This window comes from Trichechus manatus, unplaced genomic scaffold (assembly GCF_000243295.1).
Source record: "Trichechus manatus latirostris isolate Lorelei unplaced genomic scaffold, TriManLat1.0 scaffold00067, whole genome shotgun sequence".
NCBI classification, from domain to species: Eukaryota; Metazoa; Chordata; class Mammalia; order Sirenia; family Trichechidae; genus Trichechus; species Trichechus manatus.
In genome coordinates this window covers 10,920,290-10,937,344 of record NW_004444003.1, presented here as the reverse complement: position 1 = coordinate 10,937,344, position 17,055 = coordinate 10,920,290, and the positions used below count along the sequence as shown (strand labels likewise).

The 17,055-nt window shown below is 39.5% G+C and overlaps 1 protein-coding gene across 1 annotated transcript in view; it reads left to right on the top strand.

The window, feature by feature from the left end:
• Window positions 1-17,055, top strand: part of ITIH2 (inter-alpha-trypsin inhibitor heavy chain 2) — a 43,614-nt gene that overhangs the window by 14,595 nt on the left and 11,964 nt on the right. Inside the window, exons 7-15 of the mRNA XM_004379705.2 lie at window positions 3,948-4,055; window positions 4,739-4,867; window positions 6,849-6,965; window positions 10,710-10,878; window positions 11,695-11,820; window positions 13,347-13,528; window positions 14,414-14,599; window positions 14,981-15,120; window positions 16,814-16,983. Of these exons, the coding sequence (XP_004379762.1) occupies window positions 3,948-4,055; window positions 4,739-4,867; window positions 6,849-6,965; window positions 10,710-10,878; window positions 11,695-11,820; window positions 13,347-13,528; window positions 14,414-14,599; window positions 14,981-15,120; window positions 16,814-16,983 (1,327 nt within the window). The remainder of the gene's footprint in view (window positions 1-3,947; window positions 4,056-4,738; window positions 4,868-6,848; window positions 6,966-10,709; window positions 10,879-11,694; window positions 11,821-13,346; window positions 13,529-14,413; window positions 14,600-14,980; window positions 15,121-16,813; window positions 16,984-17,055) is intronic.

Here is a 17,055-nt window from a genome sequence, read left to right as displayed (position 1 = left end):
TTTGGCAGTCCATGGTATATTCAGTATTGTTCGCCAACACCACAATTCAAAGGTGTCAATCCTTCTTCGATCTTCCTTATTCATTGTCCAGCTTTCAGATGCATATGAGGTGATCAAAAATACCATGGCTTGGGTCAGGCATGCCTTAGTCTTCAAGGTGACATCTTTAATTTTCCACACTTTAAAGAGGTCTTTTACAGCAGATTTGCCCAATGCAATGTGTCTTTTGATTTCTTGACTGCTGCTTCCATGGGTGTTGATTGTGGATCCAAGTAAAATGAAATCCTTGACAACTTCAATCTTTTCTTCATTTGTCATGATGTTGCTTATCGGTCCAGTTGTGAAGATTGTTTTCTCCGTGTTGAGGTGTATTCCATACTGAACTTTGATCTTCATCAGTAAGTGCTTCAAATCCTCTTACTTTAAGCAAGGAAGGTTGTGTCGTTTATGAGTTAGGCACCATTATTCTTAATTTACAGATGTGGAAACTGGGGCTCAGCATTAAATAATTTGCCTAAGATCACAGAGCTGAGAAAAAAATTAAGATTTGAACTTAGATCTGACTACATCTAAAATTATACTCTCTGCTATAAATCCAAGAATTTAAGTTTGGGTTCATGCAGCTAGTGATTCTTCTTTTTTTTCTTTTCTTTGCATATATACAAACTTTATTGGTCACATCACTTCCAAATCAGGGCAGATGAGTATGTATGTGTCTCGTATATATTCATTATTATGGAAGAAGTAACTTGTCATCATACAAAGAGCTGGCAAAGGCTTTGCAATCAGCCAAACCTAGATTTGAATCCTACTCCCACTTACAGTTGTTTTGATTTGTGACAAATTTGTTAACTCGTTAAGCCCTATCTTCAAAATGGAATAATAAGTTGGTACCTTGAGAAGGATTGACTAATGTTAAAATCATAGAAGGTATGTAAATAACTTAGCACCCTCCCTGCCAAATAAAAACCAAAACCAGTTGCTATCAAGTCACTTCCCACTTGTGGCAACCCCATGTGTGTCAGAGTAGAACCGTGCTCCACAGCATTTTCAGTGGCTGATTTTGCAAAAGTTGATCTCCAGGCCTTTCCTCCAAGGTGCCCCTGGGCGGGTTCAAACCACCAAACCCCTGGTCAGTAGCCAAGCACTTAACCATTTTCATGCAGCTAGTGATTCTTATCGCATACATCAGGTAGCATGCAAACAAATGTTTCTTACAGTTCTTACATTTTTATTCACTCTTAAATCTCCTGTGCTCTTAGGAATTCCTTGTCTTTAAAATAGGACAGAAAGAGTTCGGTATATTAGAAGGAGTAACGGGCAAAGAAGCATATTTCCTGAGCTCTGGTGCAGAGCTGGCATGAAAGAGCTATGGGATCTGGATAATTTCTCTTTCTGGCCTTCACTTTCTCATCTGTGAAATAAGAGGGTTGGACTAGATGATCTTTAAAATGCTTTCCAGCTCTCACATTCTATGAATTTATCCATTTTCAAAGAAGTTTAATCTTACCCAGAGATAAATTGGAGAGGAAGCATAAGATTATCTATCTTCTCCATGCTTTCATTCCAGAAAAGATTTCTAATCCCCATCAGATGTTGTTGTTGTTGTTAGCTGCTGTCAAGTTGGCTCCTGACTCACAGTGACCCCATGCACAATGGAACAAAATGCTGGTTGGTCCTACATCATCCTCATGATCAGCTGCAAATCAGACTGTTGTGATCCATTGAGTTTTCACTGACTGACTTTTGGAAGTCCATCACCAGGTCTGGCTTCCTAGTCCATCTTAGCCTGGAAGCTATACTGAAACCTGCTGAGCATCACAGCAACACGCAAGCCTCCACTGATAGACGTGTGATGGCTGTGTGTGAGGTGCATTGGCTGGGAATCGACCTGGGTCTCCTGCACGGGAGGAGAGAATTCCACCACTGCCCTTTAATCCCCATCAGAAGGGCCACTAAATTGGAATACATTTCCCTTGAAGGAATCAAGGAGAATAAGATCTTTTTTAAAAATCCCCTTGATGTATCATATTTTGGCAAAGTTTTTTTATTTCAAAATTCCGTGTCCCTTACAGAAAGACCAACAAATATAGGAAGTGACTGGCCCACATGGGCCAGTCCCAACATCTCAGAATAGAGCAGAACCAGCTCCAGAGCCTCAGGCACAACTCCCCAAATGTTCAATGTCTCAGCAGGTCCTATCATATTTTTTAATGACTATGTATGCATCAGAGCCCTGGTGGCACAGTGGTTAAGAGCTTGGCTGCTAACCAAAAGGTCAGCAGTTCGAATCTACCAGCTGCTTCTTGGAAACTCTCTGGGCAGTTCTATTCTGTCCTATAGGGTCGCTATGAGTTAGAATCGACTCAACGGCAATGGATTTGATATCGCATCAGGAGTCCCCCGGCGGTGCAAACAGTTAACTGAAAGGTTGGAGGTTTGAGTCCACCCAGAGGCTCCTTGGAAGAAAGGCCTGGCAATCTACTTCCCCCCACCAAAAAAAAAAAAATATATACAGTCATTAAAAACACTATGGAGCACAGTTCTACTCTGACACATATGAGTTGAAATCAACTCGACAGCAAGTGTTTTTTTAATGTCTGCATCAAATTGAGCGCAGGACAGAAAAGTCCTCCTTCCGCTTTCTTCCTCTCGTGAAGAGACCAAACCTTTTCCTGAATACCCTGTGCTCGCTCATAGGTAGGGTCTTGTAGAAGAATGAAAGCAGAGGCCCCAGTTCTCTGCAATTCCACAAGCTTTGCTTTCCCTTCCTCCAAGAGCTGTTCGATTATCTATCACAGTGGCTGGGTCAGACTCTACAGAGATGATCCACCTGATTCTACATAGACTTAGTTCTTGCCAACATGAAGAATTATTTAATCTTTTAGAGATAACAAGAATCTCGGAGGCAAATTAAGTTCACATGTTATACTGGAATTTGTAATAACCAAGAAAGAAAATGTTGGCTTGCCTCAGACACAAGCCAAGGCTTTACAAAATCAGTTTAAAAAATTTTTTTTTTTCAGAGAAAAGGTAGGCATGATTACAAAGGAGAGATTGTTCATCTCTGTTGTAAATGATCCTAGTAAGGAAGAAGCATGTAAGGAAATCAATGTGTGCACTGGCCACTGTCTGATGAGTTCACAGTGAAAGGGGTATGTACAAAAGATAGAGGGAATCTCATGAAAACATGGATAGAACATTGTGGCATGGGGCCTAAAGAACAATGTGGAAATGGTAACTCATGAACTGAAAAGACTGAGCTGCAGCTGTTGAAAATCAAGAAGCTGTCTACACTGGGGTCAGCTAGACCTGGTTTTGAAATCTGGTTCTGCTACTTACTAGCTAGATCACTTAACATCTTTCCTTCTTCAGCTGTAAATCAAGAAAAATAACAATACAGGTGAGGGTTAAATGAATTAATACTTGGGAAGTGCTTACTTAGAATATAGTGCAATACTTCAAATATTAGTGAGCACTCAGAAAATGGCAGCTATTACTATGGTTTTGCCAAAGATCATCAAAAGGGTTTTTCAAGGGTTTAGGCAGAGGGGAGTAAAGAAGCACAGGATTTAACATATCTACAGAGTAAATGCAGAACAATTTAGCAATGCCTTTGCTTTTTCTCTCCCCAACCCCAACAACACGAATGCCCTTCTAAATAGAAAGAATAGAATATAATGAATGGGGGAATTAAATCCCAGAGGAATGAGGCAATTAAAAAAGGCAGTACTGAGTTGCCAGAAAGGGCTTAAGCCTTCATGGACAGATGAATTACATCTCAAGGAATTTAAAGAACCTGAAGAGTGATCATGGAACCATACTGGGTAATCTCTGAGAAAAACCTGAAAATGAGAAAAGCACCAGAGGACCCATTAGTAATTGTGCTTCCTATTTAAAAAGTATATACAGATTTTTAATGCTTTGATTTTCCTTCCTGTCTCTAGGTGGATGTGTGGATTATTGAACCCCAGGGATTGAGATTTCTTCATGTTCCAGACACATTCGAAGGCCATTTTGATGGTGTTCCAGTCCTATCTAAAGGAAACCAGAGGGTTCGATGAGCTTTGCATGTCTAAGTAGTCTAAATAGCTAGTAGTTCATGGGGTCTGTTCTGTGCTCTGGGAGAAGGAAAGTGGTCAAATCTTGAGGTAAGAGCACTATCGTGAAGTGATAGTGATCCCTGAGCAGAGTCTTGGGTTCTTCCACAGGACATACAAAACTCCCAATTGTCTCATTTCATTTTGACCAGTGACTGTCCCTTCTGGAGCTTCATTTCTCCAGGTCACCCATTTGACTAGTAGTAGCCACAAGACAGGTTTCATGGTGGATATGTGGTGGATTGTCTTTTAAAGAGAAAGACTCAGTTTAATTCTCTCTGCCTTAATGGCCAAGAATAATCAACTATGAAGAGGTCAAGTACTTCTATGAACCCTTCACAGACTTTTTCTCATGCTGGTAACCATTTCTACCATATGGGAGGGGAGAAATTCTTTGAAACTCTTAAAAAAAAAAAAGGCCTGAGAACCTGGCAAAATAGCACCACAGGTTGGCAGATGCTTTTCTAGAATATCCAGGCACTGCCTTTTCCTAATGGACCAACTGACACTGATGAGATGCAGAATGTCCATTGGGCAACACCTCTTCACCTGTGTGCACCAGAAGGTGCAGCTGTGAACCCCTCACCTGGAGAAGGATTGGAGCAAAGACAAGGATCTGACATTAATGCTCTTTCCAGGCGCATGTATCCTTCAAGCCCACAGTAGCACAGCAAAGAAAATGCTCCAACTGCTCTGAGACTGCAGTGGAAGGAGAGCTGGTGGTAATGTATGATGTGAACAGAGAAGAGAAAGCTGGAGAACTGGAGGTGAGTGAAAACAGATTCTAGAACTTCCAAGCTGATGTCAAAGAACTTCTTGTTGAACAAATTCCCTAGCCTCTGGGTAGGTTCTAGCTGCCAAGGCAAGTTAGAGGTTGCAGAGAAGGGATTAAAATATTTCTCTAAGTATCCCTAAGCAGCATCTTTTTAGATCAAGAAAAGTGAAAAAAAAAAAAAAAAAGATCAATGGGTCACATGCCCTTGTCACAGAAGGGCACTTCTTAGTCTCATATGAAGAACAATAGAAAGTTTAAAATGGGAATTTCGGATAACTTCCCAAGGCCCTTTGCAATTAGACTATCATAGAAAACAGACATTATGGGCTAAGAGGAGGGCACAATCAAAGCCCAGAGAAAGATCTGGTGCTAGTAGTGGATTCCAGGGTCAGTGTTTTCTGTGAGATTTCCCCTTTTCTCATGTCTTAGACATGTGTCTGTATTTCCATTGTGGTAAGGTAAGAATCCTTAGAGAGTTTCAAAAAGGCTGTAATTCCCTCCAGGGACAGGGAGGTAGAGGAGCATCTTGGAGCTCACTGCTCACACCTTGAGCTGGACATTGTGATGTCCTGCCTGGATAGAAGCAACCAAAGGGCAGTGGAAAGAGAATTAGGTGAGCCGATTGTTAAACTCTGCAATAGAAATCAAAGAACGTGATTGGGAATCTAGCTAGGATTGGTTCCCAACAACTTCAAGAAAAATGCAAACTCCCTAGAAGGGCACATGAAGTACCTTCATGATCTGCCCTGCTATTTTCCCCACCTTAATTTCTTGGCACATCCTCCACCTTGAATTCCACAGCCCTGTTGTGCTGAACCCCTTATAGAGCCTCAACTGTGCCATATTCTCTCACAGCTGAGTCTGCTCTGTCTGGAATTCTCGTCTCCATCTTTATTCCCCCACCTCTATTCCAGTTCCCATGCTGGCTGGCTAACTCCAAACCCTTCCTCAGGTCCCAGCTTAGATGCCATTTCCGTGGAAAGCCTCCCCTGTCTGAGTTAGATGCACCCTCACTGGACTCTCTCAGAGTCCTTTACTTTCTGATCATAGCACTTCACACAGTGCCACAATTGCCTGTTTACTTGTCTGTATCCCCAACTGGTCTGTGAACTTCATAAGAGCAGGGACGCCTGATTCACAATTATTTAGTACGATGCCTGGAACACAGACTCTCAACACATACTGGGTGGAGTAGAATGGAGTGAAGTGAAATACCCTGGGGGTTTAAAGTTCTGAGAAGACTTGGACCCTCACAGGAAAGGAAACAGGGAAAGCATGAAGGAAAAGGGAGAGAAAGAAGTATACGTTGGTTCTCTTCTTTTTTACCGTCATGCCTCCTGCTCACCATGGCTCACCTCTCCCATCTTAGTCCCATGCTCCAATTTCCAACCTACCCATCCCAGCACCCATCCCACCCCTCACCCCAAGATCCTGGTCTCAGATTTTCATTAACGACTTCTGAAGTCCCCATCCTCTCCTATCCTCCACCACACATGGTTCTACCCGCTGTGTGGTGAGAATCCTACCTCCTGCAGTGGGAGCCATCTACCAGGTGTTTGTAAGTACAGAAACCCTTATTCCCATCATTCAGCGGGCAAGAGGGGAGGTTTGGAATTCTGTGCCACTTGTGGGCGACTGGCCAAGGAACTTGACACCCATGATTAACATCAGTTCCATAGAAAATTGCTTACAAATTACAAATTAACAAATAAGCTTTGGAAGCATCACCAGTTTCTAAGCTGAAAAATACCTGCTGTCTGAAAAAATAACAACAACAAAAAAGTATTGTGTAGATTAAATCCTAAAAGAGATAGTTTAATATGAGGATTCAGAATTATTTCTCAGTCATTTTAGGAAAAATGTGCGTTTGGCCATAGAAAATAAGGACATGTAGTAATTTTTAAAGAAGACTCTGGTCTTTCCCTTCTAAACATTGGTAATGATTTGACTCACAAATCTGTTCTACTTTGCAGGTATTTAATGGATATTTTGTCCACTTCTTTGCTCCTGACAACCTGGAGCCAATTCCTAAAAATATCCTCTTTGTCATTGATGTCAGTGGCTCAATGTGGGGAGTTAAAATGAAACAAGTAAGTACCCCCTGTTTGCAGTGATGTGAGGGACTCCCTACCTTTTTGATTCTCTCCCAACAATGCAATCATTCAATCCTTCTGCCCCTTTTAGGGCTATAACTCTGACTGGTTACTAAGATCGTGAAGTTTTTAGATTGTTGTGTGTTAACAGGATGTACACATCAATCTTCTAGTCATCCATCCCTTCTAAAATTCCCATCCTTCTCATCTCTTTCTCCTCTGCTTCTCTCTCCTTTTCCCTCTTTTTTCATTCTATATCCACTATCTCCTTGAAAAACTAGCTCAAAACTTACCTCTTTAAAAGATTTCTCTGTGTAATTTCTTCTTACTCTGATCACTCTTCTGCTTCATATTCTTTCTGTTCTTTTGCATAATGTTTTACTTTAACATCATGCCACTGTTGACAAGGAACTTGTTAATTGTTATATGCATATCTTTTCCAGTTATATTGTAATTCCTTGAGGGTGGCTCTCCTGTCTCATGACTTCCAATTCTTTTATATTCCTCAAAGTTTTAGTTTAGTTCAGAGCTCAATATAGGCTTATTCGGAATGTGTTAAATGGTATACATGCAATTCTAAACAACAAAGAAATTTCTTAATTTATCCATCAATACATCCAGCCATCCAGTAAAACAACCAACTATTCAGTCATTCAATAACCATTTTGACCACCCAAGTGTTTGCTACTACTCTAGGACCTGTAAGGAATCCAGAAGAAGTAAAAGATCTGGATCCTACCCACTTCTGTTTATGCTCCAGTACAAGGTTTCTCAATAGTAACACTTTTGATATTTTGGACTAGAGAATTCTTGGTTGTGGGGGCTGTCCTGCATATTGTAGGATGTTTATCAGTATCCCTGCCTCTACCCACTAGATTCCAGTAGCACCCTCCCCAGTCACATTGCTGTTATTAGGTGCCGTCGAGTTGGTTCAGACTCATAGTGACCCCATGTACAACAGAACAGAATGCTACCTGGTCCTGCACCATCCTCACAATCATTTGCTATGTCTGAGCCCATTGTGTCAATCCACAGCCACTGTGTCAATCCATCTCATTGAGGGTCTTCCTCTTTTTTATTGACCCTCTACTTTACCAATCATGATGTCCTTCTCCAGGGACTAGTCCCTCCTGATAACATGTCCAAAGTAAGTGAGATGAAGTCTCACCATCCTTGCTTCTAAGGAACATTCTGGTTATAGACATTGCCAAATGTCCTCCAGGGGGCAAAACTGCCCTCAGTTGAGAACTACTGCTCTAATGCAACATTTTATCCACTTATTCCTTTCTTCCTTCATTCATTTAACCAACACTTATTAAGCGGCTGTTATGAGTTGGAATCGACTTGATGGCCTCAGGTTTTTTGTTTTTTGTTTTTTGTTTTTTTGGTATGTGTCAGACACTTAGTTCATCAATGAACAAAATAAACAAAACAAAAAAACTATCCCTATCCTCATGGAGCTTATTTTCTAGTATTGGATGTGGTGGGGGTGGAGAGAATAGAAAATGAAAATAAGGATAAGTAAACTCAAAATGTATTGAACATTGGTGTTATGAAACAGGGTTTTCTTTTTGTCTATTTTGTTTGTTTTTAAGAGGAATATAATAGGAATCAAGAGTGCTAATTGCAAGGGGATGAAAATTTAAATTGGTTTGTCATTTAACTGGTAGCTTCATTGAGAAGACCTTTGAAGAAACCCTTAAGAAGGTGAGAGGATAGCTGTGCACACATCTGGAAGAAGACGATTGTAGGCAGCAGGAACACCACTGCAGTGACTGTAAGGCAGAGGTGTGCCAGGCATGTTCAGGGAAGAGAAGCCCAGTGGGGCAGGAGGATGAGGAGAGCAGCAAGAGTTGAACTCTGAGAAGTAAGGGGAAGGGAAAGATTATGTAAATTCTCTCAGGCCATTATCATAACTTTGGCTTTTACTTTGAGAGAAGTAGAAAGCTATTGAAGGAGCCCTGGCGGTGCAATGGTTAAGAGTTAGGCTGCTAACCGGAAGGCTGGAGGTTCGAACCCACCTGGCAATCTACTCCCATAAAGACTACAGCCTAGAAACCCCTATGGAGCAGTTCTACTCTGTCATATAGTGTCACTATTACTTGGAATTGACTCCATGGCACACAACAGTAACAGAAGGCTGTTGGGGGTTTTGGATGGAGGAGTGACATGATCTGCCTTATGTTTTAGACAGTATCTCTGGCTGATGTGTTGAAAATAGATTGGAGTGGAAGAGAGAGTGAAAGAAAGGAGAATTTCCATTTCTACCCCAGATATACTGAATCAGGATCTACATTTTAACAAGATTCCCAGGTGATTCTTATGTATAATAACTTTTGAGAACCACTGCTCTGCTAGTGGTTCTCAGAACTATTCCCTAACCAACAGCATTAGCATCACCTGGGGACTTGTTAGAAATGCAGATTCTCAGCAAGAGTTCGAATCCGATCGAACCAGTTTGAAGTCCTGGTTAAGAGGCCATTACAATAATCCAGGCAAAAGATGATGGTGGTTTGCATCAGGGTAGCAGTGGTGGATGTGGTAAGAATTGAGTGAATTCTGGATCTATTTTGAAGACAGGGCAAAAAGAATTTTCTACAGAATTGGCTGTGGGGTGAGAGAAGAAGAGAGGACTCAAAGATGCTCCAAGGCTATTAGTCTGAGCAATTGGAAGGATGGAGTTTGCCATCAACTGATTTGAAAAGACAGGCGAGGGATTAGATTTTGTGGTGAATATCAGGAGTTCTGTTTTGGACATGGTTTGAGATGTCTATTAAACTTCCAAGTGGACCTGTCAAGTAGGTATTTAGATATACTAATTGGATGTTCAAAAGTGAGGTGTGGGATGGAGACATACAGTTAGGAATTACCAGCATATGTTGTTGTCGTTAACAGCCATGAAGTCAGCCCCTGACTCATGGCCATCCCATGCACAACGGAACTAAATGCTGCCCAGTCCTACACTGTCCCCCAGGTTAGTTGTGGATTTGACCATTGTGATTCATAGGGTTTTCACTGGCTGATTTTCAGAAGTAGATTGCCAGGCCTTTCTTCCTAGTATCAGCATATAGAAGGTATTTAAAGCAATGAGATCATATAAGAACACCAAGGAATAAGTGGAGATAGAGAAGAGAACCTAGATTGGACCCTAAGGCATTCCAATATTAAGAATTTTGGAAACTAAGAAAAAGCAACCAGCAAGAGGGGAGAAAAGAGAAGATTTGAAGACAATCTGTTCAAGAAATTTTACTACAAAGAGAAGGTGAAAAATGAGAGAAGTGGATTCCAATGAAGTTTTTTAAGAGGCAAAAAATAATGACATGTTTTGGATTGTCCCAATAGAGGAGGGAAATTTAAGATGTAGGAGAGACAAAAAAGAGTTGTTAGAGAGGTATATCCTTCAGTAGATGAGAGGGGATGCAATCTAGTTCACAAGTGGGTGGATTTGCATTAGGTAGAAACACTGCTAGTTCTTCTATATCACCAGGCAGGAAGGAAAAGTGATTGTGTCTAAAAATATAGCAGAGTAAGAGGTTAAGTATCAATATGCAGAAAATACATGTTCAGAAAAAGTGAGAGATGGGTCTGTGTTGACTGAAGTGGCTTCATGAGATTTTCTGAAAGAATTATAGCTTGAGTCAGTACATGAAAAATGACTAGGATGAATTATTGGTCTTTCTAGTTTACTCTTAGTCTTACAGCTTATGTACTGAGACCTTTGTTCATTCTCTTTCGAAATAGACTGTGGAAGCCATGAAGACCATATTGGATGACTTAAGAGCTGAAGACCACTTCTCTGTGGTTGATTTCAATCACAACATTCGAACCTGGAGAAATGATTTGGTTTCAGCCACTAAAACACAGGTTACAGATGCCAAGAAGTATATTGAGAAAATTCAGCCTAATGGAGGTGAGTGAGTTTGACCTAAAGATCAGTATGAATCTACCATAGGGTTCAATCTTAGTTCACTTAAGAAAGAAGCAACACATCCTACCATAAAAGTCTTTGCCCAGTGTGCAATGATCTGCTTTAAATAGCACATTTATTATTAAATGAATACTAAATTCATGGTAAGGAGCCCTGGTGGTGCAACGGTTAAGCACTTGGCTGCTAATCTAAAGGTTGATGGTTTGAACCCACCCAGTGACTCTGAGGGAGAAAGACCTGGCAATCTACTTCTGTGAAGATTACAGCCTAGAAAACCCTATGGGGCAGTTCTACTCTGTCGCATGGGGCTGCTAGAGTTGAAATCGAGTCAACGGCACCTAACAACAACAAAAAATTCATGGTGCAAGTACAAACACATAATCCAGTCCACAGTTTTTACTAACCATTCCAACCTTTCTCAGAAGAAGGTGTCAGTAAACAATACCAGTATTCTTTATTACTTTCATAGCATAAAATGTAAGTATCTTCAGAGCAATGTCCAAGTATATCAGCAAGGCTGACTTCGGAAGCTTAAATGTGCCATTTAACAAAATGACAGACTGGTGCTTTGAAAGGACTAATTCATCTCTAAGGAAACAGGTTACTACAAAGTGAACATTTTACTCAATTATGGGATTTTGACCAGCATGAGCAAACTTTGTGTCACTTGGAAAGCAACCACATAATTTTGACACTGAATAAATTACAAACGAGTAATCAACTAACAGATGAACATGAACCCAAAATGTGATTGTTTTTGTGGAAAGAAAGAGTATGCACTTTATATTACTTTAACAGGCACAAATATCAACGAAGCACTTCTGCGAGCAATCTTTATTTTGAATGAAGCCAATAACTTGGGATTGTTGGACCCCAACTCAGTCTCTCTGATCATTTTGGTTTCTGATGGAGACCCAACAGTAGGCAAGTATCATTTCAATTTCCTAGCAATAAATGTTTTTACTGTTGTTTCTTAGGAATGTGATTTGCTTAAAATGGAAAATCTAATGGCATTTGCCTGGTTTCTAAAACATTTTAAACCCATGCGAAGGCTTCTTCTGACTCTGAAGCACTTATTCTCTCAAATCCCTCCAGTTGCCTTCACCCTCCCCCCTTAAGCCAGCCCTCAGACATCTTTCCATGGTGCTCTTGAATGCCTCAGGTTCACCTTCCCATTATGATGACATTTTAGCAGTATGTTACAAGCCTTGCTGATACATACTAGTGAAATACATTTATTCCTCAACTTAAGATATATGAAGATGGTGTATGTGGGTTGTGTATGATGAGTATTTATCATACTCACAGTTAGGAGTAACTACTAGTTACTCCCAGCAGTTACTCCTAGTAGTAACTCTGGAAATCACAATGACATATTCTCCCATTGCTTTCTACATTTCTCTTCAGCTCTTCATTGCAACTGGAAAATGACTTCTCTCTGATGTATCCTTTAAGTTAAGCATTTTTCTTATCTACAAAATGGCTTCAACATCTTCCTACTTCTGATATGTACTATTATTTCTCTTTGTTTCATTTGTTTCTTTATACTGACCAGTGTAAGTAACAGTGAATATTAGAGTTGTTGCAATCTGTCATGCAGACAAGGACTATGTCTAACATGGTGCTGACACTTTGCTAGATGGAATGAAAAAATGATTGCTGAGGCAATAATGACAATGGTAACTGGAGTTTTAGAAAGAGTAAAGGCAGTTTGTTAATAGTGAGACTAGAATGAGCAGTGGCAGTGGTTATATTTTTGTAGGTTCTGTGTTTTTCTTCCTCTAATAGAATCATTTTTAAAATTAAATTTTAAAATAAAACAATAAAGATGAAAAATTAGATCTGTTTCTCACCTCTGTCCCTCAACCATTCAGTTCCTGTGCCTGGAGGCAGCCACTAGTTACCGGTTATTTGTGCATGTTTCCAGAGATATTCTGTACATACTGGTTCCATATATATTAAATATTATATATATGCATATTTATATATAATAAAATATATATAGTAAAGAAAATAGAACACACACATATATGTGTATATATATATACATGCATACATATATATAAATGCAGCCTACATACACTGATTTTAATCTTGTTTTTTCACCTTTAAAATGTATTATCTCATGTAAAGGTAAGTACAAGAAGAGCTGCCTGGTCCTTTTTGATGACTGCACAGCATTTCACTGTTTGAGCGTACCAGTAATGGGGGCTTATTGGTGCACATTTGTTTCCAGTATGTTGCTATCCCCAACAATGTTGCCATATACTTTTGCCCATATTTCATTTCAATATGTATAAGTGCATCAATCTAGAAGTTGAATTAATAATTTAAAGGGTAAATGAATTTTTAATGTCAACAAATTTTGCTAAACTGCCCTACGTGGATTTTCCACAAACTTTATAATATTGCTTCCTCATTCCTTTCCTTTCTGTTACCATAAACTTTAGGAGAACTTAAATTGTCAAAAATTCAGAAAAATGTGAAGCAGAACATACAAGACAATATCTCCTTGTTCAGTTTGGGGATAGGATTTGATGTTGACTATGATTTTTTGAAGAGACTCTCCAATGAAAATCGTGGAATTGCTCAAAGGATTTATGGAAACCAGGACACTTCTTCCCAGCTCAAGGTAACATTTTTGTCCTGTTCTTTTTCTTTATTTTTTTCTTCACTCAAAATCATCCAACTAGCAATATCTAATGCCTAAGAGAAGATGGCCAAATTGCAAATTTGCCTCAAAATAGTCATTATTTTCAGCCATGTTTAGTCACAAGAATCAGGTCAAGTGTTCAATTCCTTTCTCACATACCCTCTCTCTACTTATATTTCTGCATTAACAGTGAGCTGTGAAATAGTAAGGCAGTGGTTACTCACATCTATACTTCCTGAACAAAAGTTCCCAGGGCACTATCAAAGCTTCTTGTTGCTCTCCAGTCCTGCTAAGCAACTGGTCCTCCTGATCATCATGGCCACCTATTTCCCCTTTAAAGTGCATTAGTATCTTTGGTATCACTTTTGTATAATGTCAGATCAAACTATAGTCTGTAAGTTTCCTTAAATGTAAAGGATATGAATTACTCATTTAATTTGACTAAACAGATAAAAAAAAAATGTAGAAGATCATAACTTATCCTGTTTTCTGTCAATGCCAGGCACCATGTTTAAACTTGGGGGTAGGTAAGGGATAAAATTTGATTTAGGGAATATCAACCCAACTGACTTTTCTTATTATGAGTGTTCATGAGTTTTTCATGTTGGTCATAACTGGAGGAAAAAAAAATGATGGGCTCTTAAATCAAGGGTAATGTTCTTGACAATCTTTATTTTCTTTATGTCTCAGTTTTTTCATCTGATAATTATGAGGATTTTCCTTAGTCCCACAGCTTTCCACAGAGATCCTGTGGGAACAGACTAAGAGATATCTGCTAAGTATTTGAAGAATTTCAGAGAAAAGTGCTTTAGACCCATAAAGTGATATGAAAATAATGATCTTTTGGATTTTCATGAATTGCAGAAATTCTACAACCAGGTCTCCACTCCATTGCTCCGGAATGTTCAGTTCAACTATCCAGATACAGCAGTAACGGATGTCACTCAAAACAATTTCCATAACTATTTTGGAGGCTCAGAGATTGTGGTGGCAGGAAAAGCTGACCCTACTAAATTGAAGCAAATACAGAGCATTATCACCGCTACTTCGGTATTTTTGCTAATCTGCTTATTCTAAAAATACTAACTGGTCTCTTGGATACAATCCATCTTGTATACTAACAGGCTAATAATCTCCATTCCAAAGATGACGTGTGTAGAATAAAAGCAGTAAGTGAAGGAGAAGGCATGAGAATATATATGCCATCTTCCCAACTATTCTGTAAATCTTTACCTTTTTCATCCTAAACCCAGTCCCAAGCTCTGGAGGTATGTACCTACCTCCTCAATAGAGGTTCTGTCTTGCGTTTATTTTGTATTCCCGTTAAAGTGCACAGTACACTGATTCACTCACAATAGAGCCTAAAAAATATATTAACTATTAACTATAATTCTGCTCCCCTGATGTCTTTCAACTCAACTTTTAACACAGGCCAGCACAGACCTAGTCTTGGAAACCCTGGCCCAAATGGATGGCTTGGAGGACTTCCTATCAAAAGACAAGCATGCAGACCCGGATTTCACCAAGAAATTGTGGGCCTATCTAACAATCAATCAACTTCTAGCTGAGCGGTAAGAAGAGGAGTCCACACCCAGGGATTTGTAAAAGTGAAATTTTTACTTTGAAAATTTGAAGCAATACACAGTAAGTGTTTGCAACCAAGAAAGGTAGCAAACAAAAGGACAAATATTGTATGATCCCACTTATATGAAATATGGAGAAGAGGCAAATGCACAGAGACAAGGGTTTATTAGTGGTTACCAAAGGCTGGGGACAGGGGGAAATGGAAGTGTTGTTGAACAGGTACTGAGCTTCTCTTTGGGGTACTGAAAAAAGTTTTGGAAATGGATAGGGTGATGGAAACACAACATGGTGATTGTAATTAATGTCACTAAATTGTACACTTAAAAATGGTTAAAGCGGCAAAATTTTGTTATATGTATTTTACCACCGGAAAAAAAAAAAAAAAAATAGAAAGAAAGGCAATAGGGTTTGGATTAGTACTTTCCACTGGTTATTTTCCATTAGTTATAAGCAATTTAAAGGAGACTTGGTGGCACAATGGTTAAGCGTTCGGCTGCTAACCAAAAGGTCAGTGGCTCAAACCCACCAGCAACTCTACAGGAGAAAGATGCGGCAGTCTGCTTCTGTAAAGATTTACAGCCTTGGAAACCCTATGGGGCATTTCTACTCTGTCCTGTAGGGTCACTATGAGATGGAATTGACTCGACAGCGATGAGTTTTTTTAAATTTTAGTTTATAAGCCATTTAAGTGGAAGCAAAGCCGGGTTCACTCTTTTTTTTTTTATTATTAAGGTATAACATACATAAAGTATGTGAAGTGCATTAATCTTAAGTGTACGGTTTGATGAATTTTTATGTATCACCCATGTAATCATCACTCAGATCCAGATATAGAACACTTCCATGACCTCTGAAAGTTCCGTTGTGCCTCTTTCCACTCAGTACCCAGCCCCTCTCCCCAGGATGGAAGCCAGTATTCTGACATCGATCACCATCAGTTAGTTTTGCCTGTTATTGAACTTCATATAATCATGCAATTTGTACTTTTTTGTTTCTGGCTTCTTTTGCTCAGTATGATGTCTGTGAGATTCATCCATGTTTCTGTGTTTATCAGTAGTTTGTGTATGTTCATCCTTGAAGACAATTACTGTCAAAACAGAAAGCTAGGATTATGATGATTACGAAAGGAAAGCTCTCTAAAGATCCCCTATTTCATCTCTGGCCTCTCAGCTGAGCTGCATTTAAACTCTCCAGCATAAGAATGATATTGCTAGAGTAATGTATGGTTCTTAGATCACCAGCATCAGATTTACATGGGGAATTTGATAAAAATTACCATCCCTCAGCCCCACCCCACCTGTCTTCTCAGGAAGATAGATACAGTCATCTAAATTAAGTTAGAGAAGTGAAATATGGTTGTATAACTGAACTCCCAAAGAAAATCCATGATATCACTAAGAAAAGTTTACACAACATTGTAAACTGAGGCTTTGAAATAAGTAAGAAATCTCCCTGTACCTTTTACAGAAGCACATTGAATATCTTTTAAAGTCATATAGCAAACCACTGTGAGAGTTAAATACTGATTTTTTTTTTTTTAAACAATCTCTTGGGACCTCATTGATAGATAAAGTACTAAGCTTCATGAAGCCAATTAGTTCTTAGCTTGTAGCCCACCAGGGTCCTAGTTGAACACTGGATGAAGTAATGATCCATAATATCTCTATTTCCTGCATACAGAAGCCTAGCTCCTACAGCTGCTGCCAAAAGGAAAATTACAAAAACAATCCTGCAGATGTCTCTGGAACATCATATTGTGACCCCACTCACCGCAATGGTGATTGAGAGTGACGCTGGGGATGAGCGGATGCTGGCAGACTCTCCCCCACAAGATCATTCTTGCTGTTCAGGTTAGTGTTTCAGTCTGGTGGTTAAATATCACAGGACAGCTTCCTTGCCCTGTGTCGAGTCCCATAGCCTCT